Source organism: Triticum urartu, chromosome 4A, assembly GCF_056163025.1.
Source record: "Triticum urartu cultivar PI428250 chromosome 4A, HENAU_Tu73, whole genome shotgun sequence".
NCBI lineage: Eukaryota > Viridiplantae > Streptophyta > Magnoliopsida > Poales > Poaceae > Triticum > Triticum urartu.
Window position 1 is genome coordinate 565,373,252 of NC_141876.1, and position 15,514 is coordinate 565,388,765.

Sequence of the window (15,514 nt, forward strand, 5' to 3'; positions counted from 1 at the left end):
GTGCGTCTTTTGTTATGATTTGAGAAACTCCATACGATGTTATTATCTTAGTTTAATATTGATTTTTAGATGCACACTAAGTCTTCCTTCTGTGAGTCTACTCTATTTTGTTATCATTTTTCTTTGTTTTTTTCGTTTTGTTAGTCTCATTCTATTTTTCTCGATTATTTGTTTGGATTTTGAGGTGAGTTATATTGATGCATGAAGGATTAAAAGAAGACTCACCAATGCATGTTAAAGTTCCTGCTCACTTAGTGGTCAAACATGTATGCATTGAGGTTAATGCATATTAATGTTAGTAAAAGCAACATTTTCAGGAAAATAAGCACACTAGTGGAGTACTTCTGCAAACCACATAATTTATTCCACAACTCACCATGTACATTGGTTGGGGAGATATTTGAACTGGGCCCACCCGGAGTATAGTTCATCATTTTCTATGCAATGATTTGTTTTTTACAAACTTAATAGTTAGGCTATATGCAATTTTGTTCATCTTTTGTGGGGTATTGGCAATTGAATTTAATACATGTTGATCTATTGGATTTACGAACCTACTGGCAATATAAATTAGTGAACCCATGTATAACATGCATGATTGTGAGGGTTGACAAATTCACATAGATACCCTAAAAAGACAAATTCACATACATATTTTTTCAAATATATAAAAAAGCATTATCTATCGCTATCTTCTCATAGCTTGTGGCAACTATGAAAACTAGCATGCTTGTCTACCACACTAGAATTGTTTGGTACAAAAGTAAGGTTACGTGATAGACATGAACCGCCTATATGAAGTAAAATGCAATCATTTTTATGATTATCTAGATGAATGTCTTGATTAAAACTTATGCTTATGCTAATTGTTTTGTAACACTATGTTCTTGAGATATGCTACTAGTGAATCTATGAACCCCAGTCTAATTTCCTATATAAGAAAAACAATACATACATATTTAATTATTGTTGCAAACCATTGTGTTATTTATTTTTTAGATACAAAAATATTTTATATATCATTTTATACTAATTCCTTATTTATAACTATGCAGCCTACTCTCAATGTCAACCACACTAAATAGTTGCGGCAGAAGGTGGCGTAATAAAATATCTTTTTTCTTTAAGTGATTTTCATGGGAGAAGATTAATTGTGATTATCTCGCGCGGATTGGTAACCTCAAGGAATCTATTTAAGGGAAAATAATTGCTTGCTAAAAACTCTTGTACTTGGACAATTGGCTACCAACAATAAAGACTTGTAAATAATAACACCACAAATAGATTTTTTTTACATTTATTAGTTGGTTAGTCCCCAAAATCATAAAAAACCATTAGATAACATGGAAAATAAAAATAGTTAATTAAATTTTAAAAGAAATAGATACATTTTTAATGTCTGAATCCCAAGATTAATCAAAATTTGACATGGAGTGCGTAGGATAAGAAAAGAGGAAGAGTTATGAAGTTTAATGGAGTTTAACCCTTATACAGAGTACCATGTCCATCTTCTTATCTTTGGATCACGAAAGTTTCTCAAGTTAAAATAATTGAAATGCATAGTAATTTTCCAACAAAACATCTTTTATTATGATCATCATGATAAAGTATAGTCTCCATGGCTTTCTTGGTATCGAGGCATTCAGGGCTGGCGCATTCAAGCGCATGCCTCTATGGGTCGATGGATGATCTTCTTTGCCAGGCCCAACTATTTTTGTGGAGTGCTTAGCGTAGTTCAATGGAAAGAGCATTTCTATGCAATCCACTAGTTGTTAATCTGACCCATCCATCAAGCTAGATTAAATTTTTATCATCGACTAGGTCCCACATGGAAGAGAGTAAAAAAATTAAATAATCTCGTAGAAGTCAAATCAATGAGGACTTTATCCCACATCATGTGGATCATGTAACTAGTAGAATTACCATTGCATCGTGTGCAAGGAATTCTATTCTATCGATTGCAATTTTTATGTTAGGGGAATGAAATATATAGCTCATAGGTAGGAGATACATCTTTACATTATACAATCTTGTAACTAGAAGAGTATCTCACAAGCACAACATGGAATAGCATGCTTTTTATGAGAAGCACATATTTACATTCTGAATTCTCACTCTAGTCTTCATAACATAGACCATGCATGTATCATCATAATTTTGCTTGTCATGGGTTTAACCTATTTCGGTATCCATAGTGGTGACTTGGAGGTTTTTGGCAAGGGGTCTCAACTTGAGTTTAATTGGAAGTCCAAGGATGGGCGTCGGCTTTGGATCCCTCTTGTAGGTTTCCTTTTCACACGTTATTTCCCACCTGAACTGCCTTACTAGATAGTGCATGGCCACCATAGTTTCTACCCTTGCAAACACATTACCAGGGCACATTCTTGGACCGCCTCCAAATGGCATGTAGCAGTACGGAGGGGCGGATTTCTCAAACCGGGAAGGATTGAATTTGTTAGGCTCATGAAAGAATTGCGAGTCCATATGTGTCACACTTTGCGCTGCGAAGACCTGCACATTTCCATGTTACTTGTGTGTGATAGAGTTCTCGGGAAGTATTATAGAAATCATTCATTATGGAGCTCATATGTACTTACTTTCCAGCCTTTTGGGATATGGTAACCCTGGTATTCAATGTCTTTGGTAGTTGTTCGGAAGCTCCCAAAAACTGGAGGAATTGTTCTTAGTGTCTCCATTGCCACTTTCCACGTATATTTCATCTTTGCAACATCATCCCAAGTTAGAGCATCTTTTGGGTTTTTATTCTGTGCAATCTCATCTTGCTCTGCAGAAGATCAAAAGGCATAACGATCAGATTAATTTCCATGGTGGTGAAGAAATTACCATTATTTGAATCAATTAGCGAAGGAAAGCAGCATAATAATACGCAGACCTCTAGTAACTTTGTCAAGGATATCTGGCTCATTGTAGAGGTACCGGATCATGAAGGTGATAAGAGCAGAAGTCGTCTCGTGTGCCCCTACGATGAGGCCCATCGTGTTGTCTACAATGTCTTCCAGAGTGAGGGAGTGGGCACCTTGAGAACGAAGAATGAGCATGTAGCTGATGAAGTCATTATCAGAAGTGGCATTTGCTTCCTGCAATAGTGACTCTTCCCTCTTGTGGGCAATATTTGTGATAGCCTTCCGTATCTTCGCACTTGCAGCCATACCTTTGTTGAACCGGGTGAATGGTATATTTACCGGAAATGATAATATAGCCTTCCCAAGAGTAACAAAATCAGTGCACAGTCCTTCTTTGATGGTAGCTGACTCTTGGCCCAAGACAACCGAACATATGATAGCAAGCGAAAGTCTCCTCACCATTGGTAGGACCTGTAAAATCATCAACTACTCATTTCAAATTCGCTCTTTAGCTTTTCTTAAATCCATTACGACATTTCTAGATTGCTGTATTTTAACTTCTACAAAAATCTTGTCGCATTTATTTCTTAAAAGATTCTTGTGAATATCAAAATTTTAGAAGTGTATTGCATCATCTTGTGAGATCTAAAATTATTTTATGGTGCCCCTCGATATATTATCATATTGACCCTCTAGCCTTTTACACAAGTAGAAAAATCCCTTCATCATCTCTTAAGGAGCTAGTATGCTTCATCTCTAAATTACCAAATATATCGTCATGCAATTTGAAACAATATAAATTGATAAATGCATGAATAAATACTCCTAATTTCTGGGTATTTTCATCATTTTCGTTGTTGCTGGAAAACACGACCAGTCATCGAGTACTTGCTTTTACTCTTCTCAGTTCTTGTCCATAATAAATGGTTACCGGCCGGGGTTTAGATTACCAAGTTTTTTATTTTTGTTGATTTATATTTTCATTTTCCTGCCGTCTTCTTTATGAATGGAGTAGACATATAAACGTAACCATCCTCGCAAGAACCTAAGGAGAAAAATACTTCCCTTCCTCTTTGTAATGCCAGAGAAGAATATTTTTGGAAGCTCAGAGAAGAATACTCTATTAGTGAACAGTGTGCAACAAATACAGTCTATTCTACAATAATGTAGACTGAGCTAGCTATATGAGTATATGACATTGTCTCGTAAATACAGTATGTTTTCCATTGTTATTTAGGGGAGTTGGAATCAGCTCGGGAAAATGGACCAAAATAAGGTGAGCAAAATATGTACTGTACTTCATATAGGTTTCTTCTTGTTAGTACCACTTCCGTTGAGGGGCATGATAATTGAGACAATGAACCTACAAATTCTTTTTTTTTAGGATATGAACCTATAATTTCTGTATGTGAATGAAACATATAGTCGAGCATGCAGTAAGCGTTTGCCCATACCGTGATAGAGTCACGACCGACCCAGTTTAGTTCGATGTGGCTCCTGACCTCATGGTCTATCTTGCAGACGTATCTCCTCACCATTTCTGGCTTCAAGTAACCCTGCAGGGCGCTGCGGACCAGCTTCAGTTCGCTGCCCGTGAGTGCCAGTACCGACCGCCCAACGAGGGCTCTCAGCGCGCCTGTCTGCGTCAAGATGAGTCCGTCGTTGCCGAATATGAAGTGGTTCGCCGCCGGCCCGGCCAGTAGCACCGTCGGCGACCCAAACAACGACATGGTAGAGACCGGGCCATATTTCTTGATCTGGTCTCGGAACCATTGGTCGTCGGTGTTGCTGCGGCAGGCGCGGAGGAGAGAGAAAGTACTGCCGATAACCGGCATGCCGAGATTACCAGGAGGCAGCTTATAGGCTGAGTAGTAGAGCCTGTAGAAGTTTTTGTGAAAGAGTTGGAGAACTGCAGCTACAAGCAACGCAATTACTGCCCCGAGGAGAATGGAGTAAGCCATAGGAAATTATGGTGAAGCCTTGAGGTTTGGGTGTTGTGTACTCGAAGTTTATATGGAAAGGGAACAGACGTCACTCAAGGCTCTATCTGCTTGAAGGAAGCTGCATAATTAATTAACACGATTTGCACGATGGTAAAAAAGAATTCCGTTAGTAACTGTTTGGCACAGACTAATTTTCTTGATCATGTCCTTTTCTTGGTCACAATCTGCTTTAGTTTACTTTATTTTGAAAGGAAGGTCCCGGGGTCCCCACAACGATATTTTTGAAAGAACTAGGTGATAGCCTAAGCGTTGCTACGGGAATTGCTTGTAATATATCTTATTGAGATTTGGTTGTATGAAACATGAATATTTAAGTTAATAACATGAGGATTAAAATTGAAAATACATATGCTTTATTGCATTTGATGCTGTATAGTTGTGAGATACTTGTGAAATCAAATAGAAAGCATTTTTTCATGCATGATTGCATGTTGTGGTGAACTTTGCTCCATGCATGGTTGCATGTTGAGGTGGACCTTTTTGTGAAATAGCTATCGTTCGAACTTGCTATGTCCAGTTGTATGATGAACTAATATGTGCTTATTTGTCAACGTTGTGTTGATCTACATTGCAATGGCTTGTATAAACTTGAGGATTTGGATATGAGGGGGTGATTGTGGGGGCACACATATAGGGGTCGAGCTTCTCCTATCCACGGACACGTCCGCAGATATGTCAGGGATCAAAATAGCCCAATCAAGTTGAAGATGCTCTTACAACCTCAAATTTCAGTTGTTTTTTCATTGATTCGATCTTATGTTTCCTTCATGCATCTCCCAACCAGTATTCATGTCAGCTTTTGCTGATATGACGACAAAACGGATGCTATCTCCCGCAAAACACTAGTGTTAGAGTAATCTTGATTAGTATTCAAGAGGGAGTATACGTGGTGTTTGAGATTGCATGAGCTAGCTCTACGTGTTGTAGTAGCATTGGAGTTGGCTGTATGTGTCCGGTTTAGGTTCAAGTCTTTATCAAGGTGGCCGTGTAATTAGATAGAGAGTTAGTCCTAGCTAGGTGTCATAGTCTGGTTAGGAGTAGTACCAGTTCTGTACGTGTCCTAGGCGGAGTACGAGTAGGTTTACTTGGAGTCGGTTCGGCAGCTTGTCCGTGTCATGTATATATATACATGAGCAGGGTACGATCAATTGTAACACCGTGAGAAAAGAAGAAAATCAATAAAGAGGGAAGAAGAAGGGCACGATACAGACCCTTGGCTATAAAAGTTTTTGTGTGCGCTTGATCGTGATTTGATGTGATCGATCATGTGGGCGAAATCCCAACAACTAGTATAGAGTCTGGACACATGGGCCGGTTTTTCTATTGTTAGCAAAATCCATACTTATGTTCAACTTGAAGAAACTTCATCCATGTGGGCATATGGTTGAAAAGTTACAGTGCCCCAAAATGAATATGAACCCTCCATTTCTCTTGATCCAAGGGTGGATGTCTATTGGTACTCCAACGTGTGCATGAGAGAGTACCTACTAAAAAAAATGAGGGAGTACCTTCTGCTTGGGGGTAAAATAGTAAACAAAATTTTATTATTATTCTCCCATCGGTACATCACGGCTGATACATATTCAACTCGATCGCTGGAACCGTAATTCTTCTCCTAAAAAAACCTAATTCTTCAATGGGATAGGCGCCGGCGGCCACTGTGGTCTACACACGTACAAGAGACAGACGGCCTCTGGGCCACAGACTTGCTGGAATGGCATGGACTGGGAAGTGGGAATGTTCGACGACCAGGGCTGGGCGGCGGGGCCGCGGCCGCCACGACTGCCACGGGCGCGTTGGGGAGAGCCATCTTTCTCGCGCAACTGGAATTCTAGAAACTCGCCCGCGCTGAAGCAGGATGATGACTGGGCGAGGCGGGATACTCAAGCTGGGTGGAGATCTATCACGTCAGCTCTCCAGCCTGAATGCCTGATATCTCTTGCAGGCTGATTAAGTGATGGACTTCTTGTGAGCCTGATCTCTTGCGTGTATTCCACAACAATGTATATCTGTGTTTTAATTTCCTTTGTAGTACATGTTAGAGATTTTGTGTGGATTTCCAGAACTTGTAGTCTGATCGGTAACTGTTATCCACTTCACTCGCTCTCGATCAGTGCAAGGAAGCAATGGCGCGGTCGTCATGAAGACATATAACAGCGCTAATGTGATGGCGGCTGCGCTGGTGATCTGATTAGAAATCAGAGAAGGACCTAATTAAGAGTTGAAAAGACTAAACTGCCCTTATAAGTGGATGGTTAGATTTAAGTGGTACTCTATCTCTGCTAGAGGGAGTATCAGGGTACCGTAAAAAAGCTCGGTTGAAAATTCAGTGAAAGTGCCTCTATAAAAATAAGGTACCTAACCTTGTAAACTTTGATAAATAAATATAAATATTTTGATTTGTTGGATTGTAAAAACGCAGAAAGGAATAACATAGGATCAGAATGACATGCCTATTCGAATCCTATAAGATTCAAGTTTATTTGAATCACAGAAAAAATGAAGATTTTTTCCAAGAGGATGAGGTGGATACTAGATTTCCTATGAAATGTAGTATAAATAATTCCCTAGGAAAAATTCCTGTAGGATTCAATCATAGCAATCAAACGACCGACGTAGAAAAAATTCGTAAGGATTCAAATAGTTCAGAAACCCTATGAAATTCCTTTGAATCAAAGGGGTCCGAAAGGCACGCATAAACTTTTTCATAGTCTGTTGAAACTTAGAAATTGGTTCCTTAGATCAGAGAGGCGGACACAGGCCAACATGCTGCAGCTGTTTTCCTTAGATCAGTGGTTTTAATGGCTGCTTGCCGCCCCCCGCCACTTGCTAACCATGCTGTGTCGCAAATCCCCGTGATTGTCTCCCGTGCTAACATGTACAGAATTAAGCTCGAGCACTAAGATCGTCTACCTGCAGCTAGTACTGCTATCTATATTGTGCCGCAGACGTCATGATTGACTCCCGTACCAACATGGACGGTGCAGAATTAAGCTCGAGCATTACTTCTAAGAAAAGCTTGAGCATTGCTTGCATGTCGTCGATCGAGCAACCACTCCTCGATATTCCATGATAGCTCTATTGCTACTACAGCTTTGACACCGACAAGATATTCTCAAGCCAATCCGCTATATGCTCGTATTTTCCTATCCATCCGGCCGGCTGTAGCTGTTGATCCGATGCTTTTGCAGGATAAAACTTTGGCAACTTTTTGTGGCCAGTAGTTTATTTGCGCGCCAAACATGCGGACGCGTCAGGTGCCGAGAGATGCAAGAAACACAACATGATGTCCCGTCGATGGCTCCTCGTGTTCCACATGAAAATTTGGCCGCTTCTTCTTTTCAACTAGCGGAATCTAAATTAAGACTTCGGGGCCTGTGCATTATTGGACTGGTCTAGTTAGAGCGTTGCTATTCGTGTGATATTCTTTTAGTATAAAAACCCTAACCGCACACAGATGAAAAACCCACATCACACATAGGCTATGAGTCCGTACACATTGATTGTCACTGAGGTAGATAGATTTATAGAATTATATTTTTTAGGTAAAAATAGGACAGACGGGCACACATCACTCTTGCTATGATGTTTGGAGCCTCGTCAGCTCCGAATCTTTCTTCAAATCTAATCCTTCTGTGCAGTGGTACCGAAACCGCAGCGTCACCGCTCAGATATTTCGGCTACACGGCATAAAACATTATTTTGGAAGCACATTTGTAGCATAAATAAATACTCTCTTCGTCCCAAAATAACTGTCTTAATTAGTACTCCCTCCGTCTCAAAATTATTGCCTTAAATTTGTCTAGATACTGATGTATCTAATACTAAAATGTGACTTGATATATCCGTATTTAGATAAATTTAAGATAAGAATTTTGGGATGGAGAGAGTACAAAATTATAATAAGGTTAAGACATTTATTTTGGGACAGAGAGAGTAGCATATTAGTTCTTTTTATGTATGAACAAATCCAGCAACTTTGGTTATGCCGACACTCAGCGTTGGCGAAAGCTACATGAAGAAACACCATATCTGTAACCAGATCTTTTTAAGAAATCGGCTATCTGTTTAAAGAAAACAATTTAAGTACGCAATGTAGACTCAATTTCAACAGATCATTTATTGGCAAATGCCAAAATTGCAAACAATGTCTACATAGGACCATGTTAGAAACGAGATCAACGGCAAACATCAGGGAACCCATAAAGGTTGTGTTTGCTCCTCAATGCCTTCGTTGACGAAACAAAAACATGTGGTGACAGGATAACACTAATTAGGATCGAGTGGTGTTTCTCGTGGACGTAGTTGGGAATCTAACTATATTTAGCACAGATGCAAACTGCAGTTTATCACATAGATAAGTTGTAACTTATGCATACCATGGTTAGCTATTTATGTAATTTTAAAAAGAAAAGAAAAAATAATTCAGAACCATGATATCTGACTCTAGCTATTGTGGCGTTAGTAAACGACAGAGAGTATAGTAAAAAATGTGATATGTCGGCGAGGTTGGTCATACTGGGCGGCGGTGTTCAGTTGTCGGCGTATGAGGCTCTAGAGCCCGGCGTCTCAGGTGATAGTGGGGGATATCAGGTTGGGAGGTGGCGTGCCTCAGGGAGTCCGCTCTTGGCTGGATCTGGAGGGCCAGATTGGGTTAGTGGAGACTTACTACCTCGGCTGCTCGACATGTGACGGTGGTGCCTTGGCGTTGCGTTGCGGGAAGGTAGCCCACGACGTGGTGCTGCCTGCCGCCCGTGATCCCCATCCTTGGCGTGGAGGGTGATCCCAGTGTTGTCGGTGCTTTTACGGTGGCGGCTCCATGATCTTGTTATGGAGTCCTTGTTCCAGCAGCAGTGTCCTTCCCTCGGGTTGGGTTCGTGACCTTGGTACCTCTGTGTGACTAAGTGAAAGCTCCGTAGTACGGCGCTGCCGGCAATGCTTGTGGGTGTCAAGTCCCTCGTGAAGGTGTCGTCATGGTTCCCCTCCTCGTGCCAGGGCTTCAGATGAAAACCCCAGTCCTTCTTTGCAGCTTCCGCGGTGGCAGAACGTTGCATCGTTATCCTCTTGGGGTAACGTGGAGCTCAGGTAACTTCATGTTGCAACATGCATCTTCGGGCATGGATCCTAAACTGAAGTTTCTTCGATTCTGGCATGGGGCAGTCTTGTTGGTCTCCTACTTTAAAACGTAACAGTTGTCACCGTTCTCAGTCCTCGCTATCCGCATGCAGGTCAGCGCTCCACGACTCGAATCGAGAGGGCGCAGTGGCACTCTCGGGTGGCTGCTTGGTTGTGCGCGGCGCGTAATAGTTTAGTGGTTCCCAAGGGGGGCGCATTTGTCGTTCCTAGTCTTTGGTCTTGTGTACTTACTGTTGGGTGTGAATTCTCAAGTTTTTTTTTTTTGCTTGGCTTTGAGTTTGTGGCTTCTTCGCGCCTCTCTCAGATGTCGATTTTATTTTAACTTGCTTTTGTAAAAGAATTTTCTCATCACCTTGTATCGGCTCGGACGTTGCGGCTATAAGCGGGGCGAAAATTGTGCTGACAATATGTTGCTTATCAAGTTTTGAAGGAGGAAAGGGAATAATTTAGGTATGTGTGAAGATGAGGCGAGAGTGAACAAAGAATGAGAAAAAGTAACGGAGTAATCTAGACCTCAAATAACAGATTGTGTACGATACTTAGATGGTCTGCCAGCTTTAGCCACATGATTTAATAAGAAATTGAATTAATCTTCGGCACGTCTAAAGCTAGGCACACCATTAATTTGGGAAAAGGTGTACTCCCATCGCTGGTCTGTAACACGCGCGCACGCGCACACACACACACACAATTTAGGTGTGTGTGAAGATGAAGCAAGCACAAAGAAAAATAGAGAAAGTAACGGACTAATCTAGACCTCAAATAACAGATTGTGTATAGGGGCTGCAAGAAAAGCTCGAGGCTCATGAGCCGCTCGAGATCGACTCGTTTTTCGATTCGGCTCGAGATCAACTCGAAAAGAAACAAGCTGAGTTTGAACATTTTATGTAGCTCGACCGAGAAACGAGCCGATCTTGAGTCAATGTTGGATCGCTCGATTTTAGCTCGATAGCTCGACATAATATCATTATGTTAAATGATCATGCCATATATTAAATGGGAATAAAGATAATTTATTACCATATATGTTGTCCATAATTTATCTCCATTTTATTTACCAACATACATGAAAACTTAATTAAGTGCAAAGAAGATTTAGGCCTAATTATGGCACATGGTCGACTATGTGTTCAATATCCTATATTTTTGGCAAAGGTTCCCAACATATTCATCTTATTTTTTTTCATCAATAGATTTATAATTTTTACCATCTCATTTAGCTCGAAACTAGCTCGAGATCGTTACAAGCTGAGCACGAGTCATGTTCTACAGCTCGATCATGAGCTTCACTCAGTTTGAGCTCGCTCGAATTTTCATATGAGTTGAGCTGAGCCAACTCCAACTCGCTCGAGCTCGACTCGTTTGCAGCCCTAATTGTGTACAATACGTAGATGGTCTGCCGGTTTTAGCCACATGAATTAAGAAAATAAATTAATCCTTGGCACTTACGGCTAAAGCTAGGCACACCATTAATGTGGGAAAAGGTTTAAGTCCCATCGCTGCTATGTAACACGCACACACGCAATAGCACCTTATCTTCTTCCCTATTTTTTGCGAGGAACAATAGCATCTTAGTTTTAGCAAAACAGTAGCGGCACTGCATATTATTGGATAGAGTTTTTCCTTACATATGCTACCAAAGTGACGCCATGGTCCATCTCCATAGTGTTGTTGTTCGATGGCTTTATAATTAACGATGATCATCACCACCACACTGCCTTTTACTGCACGTACATAATGACCATTCCTTTCCTAGAAAAATGGAAATATATCGTCATCAACTAATGAGAATTGCTACTACCAGTTGGCACGGTAGCGCCGTGTGCGTCCTATATAACTCCTCGCAGTTCTTCCCTTTAAGCAAACTCATCTCAGTAGATCGTTCGCCACTTGTACGAGTACGTACTCGGACGTGATGGCTAACTCGGGCGCCTTGATCCTTCTCATCTCATCGGTCCTGCTAGCCGGGGCTGCCTACATCCGCCGTGAGCCAGGCCACGCGGACGGAAGCTTCGCCGACACACACCTCCACTTCTTCATGCACGACGCTTACGATGGCCCGCGCCCCACGGCCGCGCTCATCGTCACCGGAAGGGAGCCGCTCCCACTACCGTCTGACGACGGCACCACCGGCGGGCAGGCAACCTCCTCCTCCTCCCCGCGGAGGTTCGGCGACATCGCCGTGATGAACAACGCGCTCACGGAGGGGCCCGAGCGCGGCAGCGTACGAGTCGGCACGGCGCAGGGGTTCACCGTGCGCGTCGCCGAGCACGGCGCCGTGAACGACCTGAGCCTGCACCTCGTGCTCGAGGCCGGCGAGTACGGGGGAAGCTCGCTGGCGGTGAAGGGCAGGGTGGACACGGGCGCCGCGGTGCGCGAGTCCATAATCGTCGGCGGCACCGGCCGCTTCCGCTTCGCGACGGGCTACGCGCTGAGCAGGAGCTACGACTACGACGTCGCCAACGGAGGAGTCGTGGAGATCGATGTGTACGTGCAGCTTCGACTAGTTTAATTATATGCTGCATGCATGTCTGGCCGGCGTATGCGTCGAGTGAGCATACTGAATTTTAACCGGTGACATCCAGGGGACAAAATGAAATAAAGAGATAATTGCGTGAACAACCTCAGAATTTCAAGTATGTGTGTTTTAGACACATGTGTTGCAAAAATATGCACCTTTTGTGGTCTTTGATTTTTTTATTTTCGAGAAAATATCCAAAGTGTTGATATGTATCTTATACCCGATATTTATCAAGGAAAACAAGAGTTGATACAAAGGAATGACAACTCATCACAAAACGACTTGTAGAAAGTAAAGTTACCTCGAAAATCATATTTGTCGTCTTCCTCCTATTGTTATCCGCCTACCAGAGCATGAAACTTATTGAACAGAGCATGAAACTTACTGAACAAGTAGCAAGGAAAGGGACATCTGCTACACTCCCACCATACAAGACTTTGAAGACGCTATAGCCACTCACTGCGAATAAAGAGATCTGGTAACCGCTGAACGAACATCAGGTGGACAAGCACCCCAAGCAGCACACGCTTGCAATTCTTCACCATCAATCCAAAGGGTTGGAGAAACCGAATATTGCCGCTGAACAAAACAAGAAAAGAATTCGAAATCACAGCACCAAAATCCAGCCAACTACTTCTCCTGATGGGCACACCAACTACCAAGATTCAGATAGAGCCAATAAATCTAGCAGCACTTACCCTCACTTGCCCTTTGGCAAGGGCGGATCAAACACCATTGATGTAGGAAGAAACCGAAGAGACTTTAGTCCAACATGCCATCGTCGCCACCATCTAATTGATGCCACCGCAGGAACAAAGAACAAAGTTTAAGAGAAACACGTGGACATGCAAGGACTAAAATCTATGGAAAAGCAGGTACCAACTCCCCTGGCTATTAACGAGGCTGCCAGACATGAGATAAGAAGGGGGCCAAGGCGGTGGTGCGGAGGGAACCCTGTGGTCTCCGATGTTGATGGAGCTTGCACTCGCAATTCGCAAACATGTGGTGCCATGGATGACACTAGCCCACCGCATTATCCACCATCTTTTTTCATCGAACAACTATCTTGGTTAAATGAAGTTATACACATGCCAGAAGATAACAGAACATAACAGTTTTAGCTTGTAGGAGCATATACAACCATGGCACATGCATACACCCATAAAACTCACACCAAGTGACTTCAACACTTTATTGAAACTAGTTACATACACAGGTCCTGATGTGGCCAAGCCGGCACATCACTTTAGCTAGTTATGTTCCCTTAGATTGTTGGTCACAAACTTAGGCATTGCCCTTATTTACTTATAGCACACAATCAATATCAAACTCACGACATTAAACATAGCCCACATTATCGAGGCACTTGGCACACATTCTTAAGGATAGACCTCGATGACACCTCGAGGTCCCAGTTTCTTGACGATTTTATAGTCGCTAAATCCTGCTTTTGTAAAGATTGTGCTCCAGTCATTTTCATCTCGTTGACGTCCTCTTGTACATACTAACATGAGCATATCCACCAACAGTTGGGTTTCTAACATTTCTTTGGATGATGAGCCGACTACTATATCTATGACAATAACCTTTCCCCCCATTTCACGGGACGGAATGGCCTTCTTGCATTGAGCCAGGATATTGATGCAATCTTCGTCGTTCCAGAAGTGCAGAACAAGCTAGCATGAAAAAACTTACATATGGTCAAGCAATTATTAACAATTTTGGACATTAAATGTATTTGTGCATACATCTTAATTAGTAGTTATTACATAGTTGAATGAAGTTACTCTCAAAATAATGAGAAAATGAGACTAGTCCTACCGTTAGTTCCCCAAGAGTGAAAATTTGTTTTGGAGAAGTTTATAAAGACAACACCTCATACCTTAAGCATCACAGCTTGAGCAGGTGGAATGGTATGGAATAGGTCACCAGCGACATAGTTAATGATACCATCACTCGGGACTTTCTCAATCACCTTCGGAAGGTCCAACACATTGCACTTGATATGCGGGAAGGCCTTGACAATAGCCCTAGCCGTCGTTCCATCACCACCACAACAATCGGTGAGTGACTGCACCCCCTTGAATAAGTCATGGCATTCCCGCAATATGGTGCTGATCCCCAAATGGTCATGGGCAGCCAGAGCTTCATGGAACACCTTGTCTGACTCTGGGTCGAGGAGCGCCATACTCTCCTCGAAGAGTGTGGCACCGTGCACATCCTCAAATGGTGATGGCGATGGTGCGATGTCCTTCTTGAACCAGTCAGCTAGCCCCAAGGCCGCCTCTATGTAATGTCTTGAGGTTGTGGCAAGCACAATGGCCTTCTGGCTAGCCTCACCATCAATGAATACACCATCCACCAGGAGATATGATAGCGGGACGAGGGAGTAGGTCCCCTCCTTAGGGGATGCTAAGGCGCCTGATGTGGCCAGCAACCGCAAGACACGGCCAAGGTATGGTGTCTTAGATGGTGGGAGGGACAGTGCGGTGACAAGCTCGGGCAACGATGTTGTGCCGCCGAGTCGGTGTATCGCAGTAGGGATACCGAGCTGGACAGCGCACCTGAGTGCTATGGCCGTGAGGTGGCACAGGCTGTGCCGCCATAAGTCAGCCTGCGCCTGAATCAGCTGGGCGTCGGTGGGGACTGCCATCGTTGGGGCATGAGCTGCCATTGCGTTGTAGTATCTCTCTTGTTGTGGTGTTGTGTGTTTGTTAACTGACTATGCCGAGCACCAATATATATACACACACCATGCATTTACTATGTTTAGGTAGTACATCTCTACTAGCAACCAACTGCATTAAAAACACGTGGTGTGCCTATTTTGACGCTATCGATTGGGTCATATGTCTTGTTGTTTTAATTAGAAGATCTATCCATAAGTCTTCATTTGGAAATCTTGCTCAAACCCTTGAAGGACCGTATCCAAGATGTCCCATCTTGCATTTACTGTGATTATTTCTTAGGGAATCCTTCAAAATAAAAAT

The 15,514-nt window shown here is 42.5% G+C and overlaps 3 protein-coding genes across 3 annotated transcripts; 1 reads left to right on the top strand and 2 right to left on the bottom strand.

Moving 5' to 3' along the window:
• Positions 1 to 2,063: 2,063 nt before the first annotated feature.
• On the bottom strand, positions 2,064 to 5,096 carry LOC125529806 (cytochrome P450 716A1). The gene is made up of 4 exons (XM_048694223.2): positions 4,319 to 5,096; positions 2,894 to 3,335; positions 2,598 to 2,785; positions 2,064 to 2,511 (listed from the first exon to the last, which is right to left on the bottom strand). Exons 1-4 carry the CDS (start codon positions 4,823 to 4,825, stop codon positions 2,173 to 2,175), a joined length of 1,476 nt encoding a protein of 491 aa, XP_048550180.2. The 5' UTR covers positions 4,826 to 5,096; the 3' UTR covers positions 2,064 to 2,172.
• Positions 5,097 to 11,848: 6,752 nt separating this feature from the next.
• LOC147976652 (dirigent protein 1-like) lies at positions 11,849 to 12,625 on the top strand. The gene has a single exon (XM_087518958.1). The coding sequence runs from the start codon at positions 11,919 to 11,921 to the stop codon at positions 12,513 to 12,515; it is 597 nt and encodes a 198-aa protein (XP_087375084.1). The 5' UTR covers positions 11,849 to 11,918; the 3' UTR covers positions 12,516 to 12,625.
• Positions 12,626 to 12,904: 279 nt separating this feature from the next.
• LOC147976653 (daphnetin O-methyltransferase 1-like) lies at positions 12,905 to 15,247 on the bottom strand. The gene is made up of 3 exons (XM_087518957.1): positions 14,407 to 15,247; positions 13,916 to 14,200; positions 12,905 to 13,103 (listed from the first exon to the last, which is right to left on the bottom strand). Exons 1-3 carry the CDS (start codon positions 15,196 to 15,198, stop codon positions 12,981 to 12,983), a joined length of 1,200 nt encoding a protein of 399 aa, XP_087375083.1. The 5' UTR covers positions 15,199 to 15,247; the 3' UTR covers positions 12,905 to 12,980.
• Positions 15,248 to 15,514: the final 267 nt, after the last annotated feature.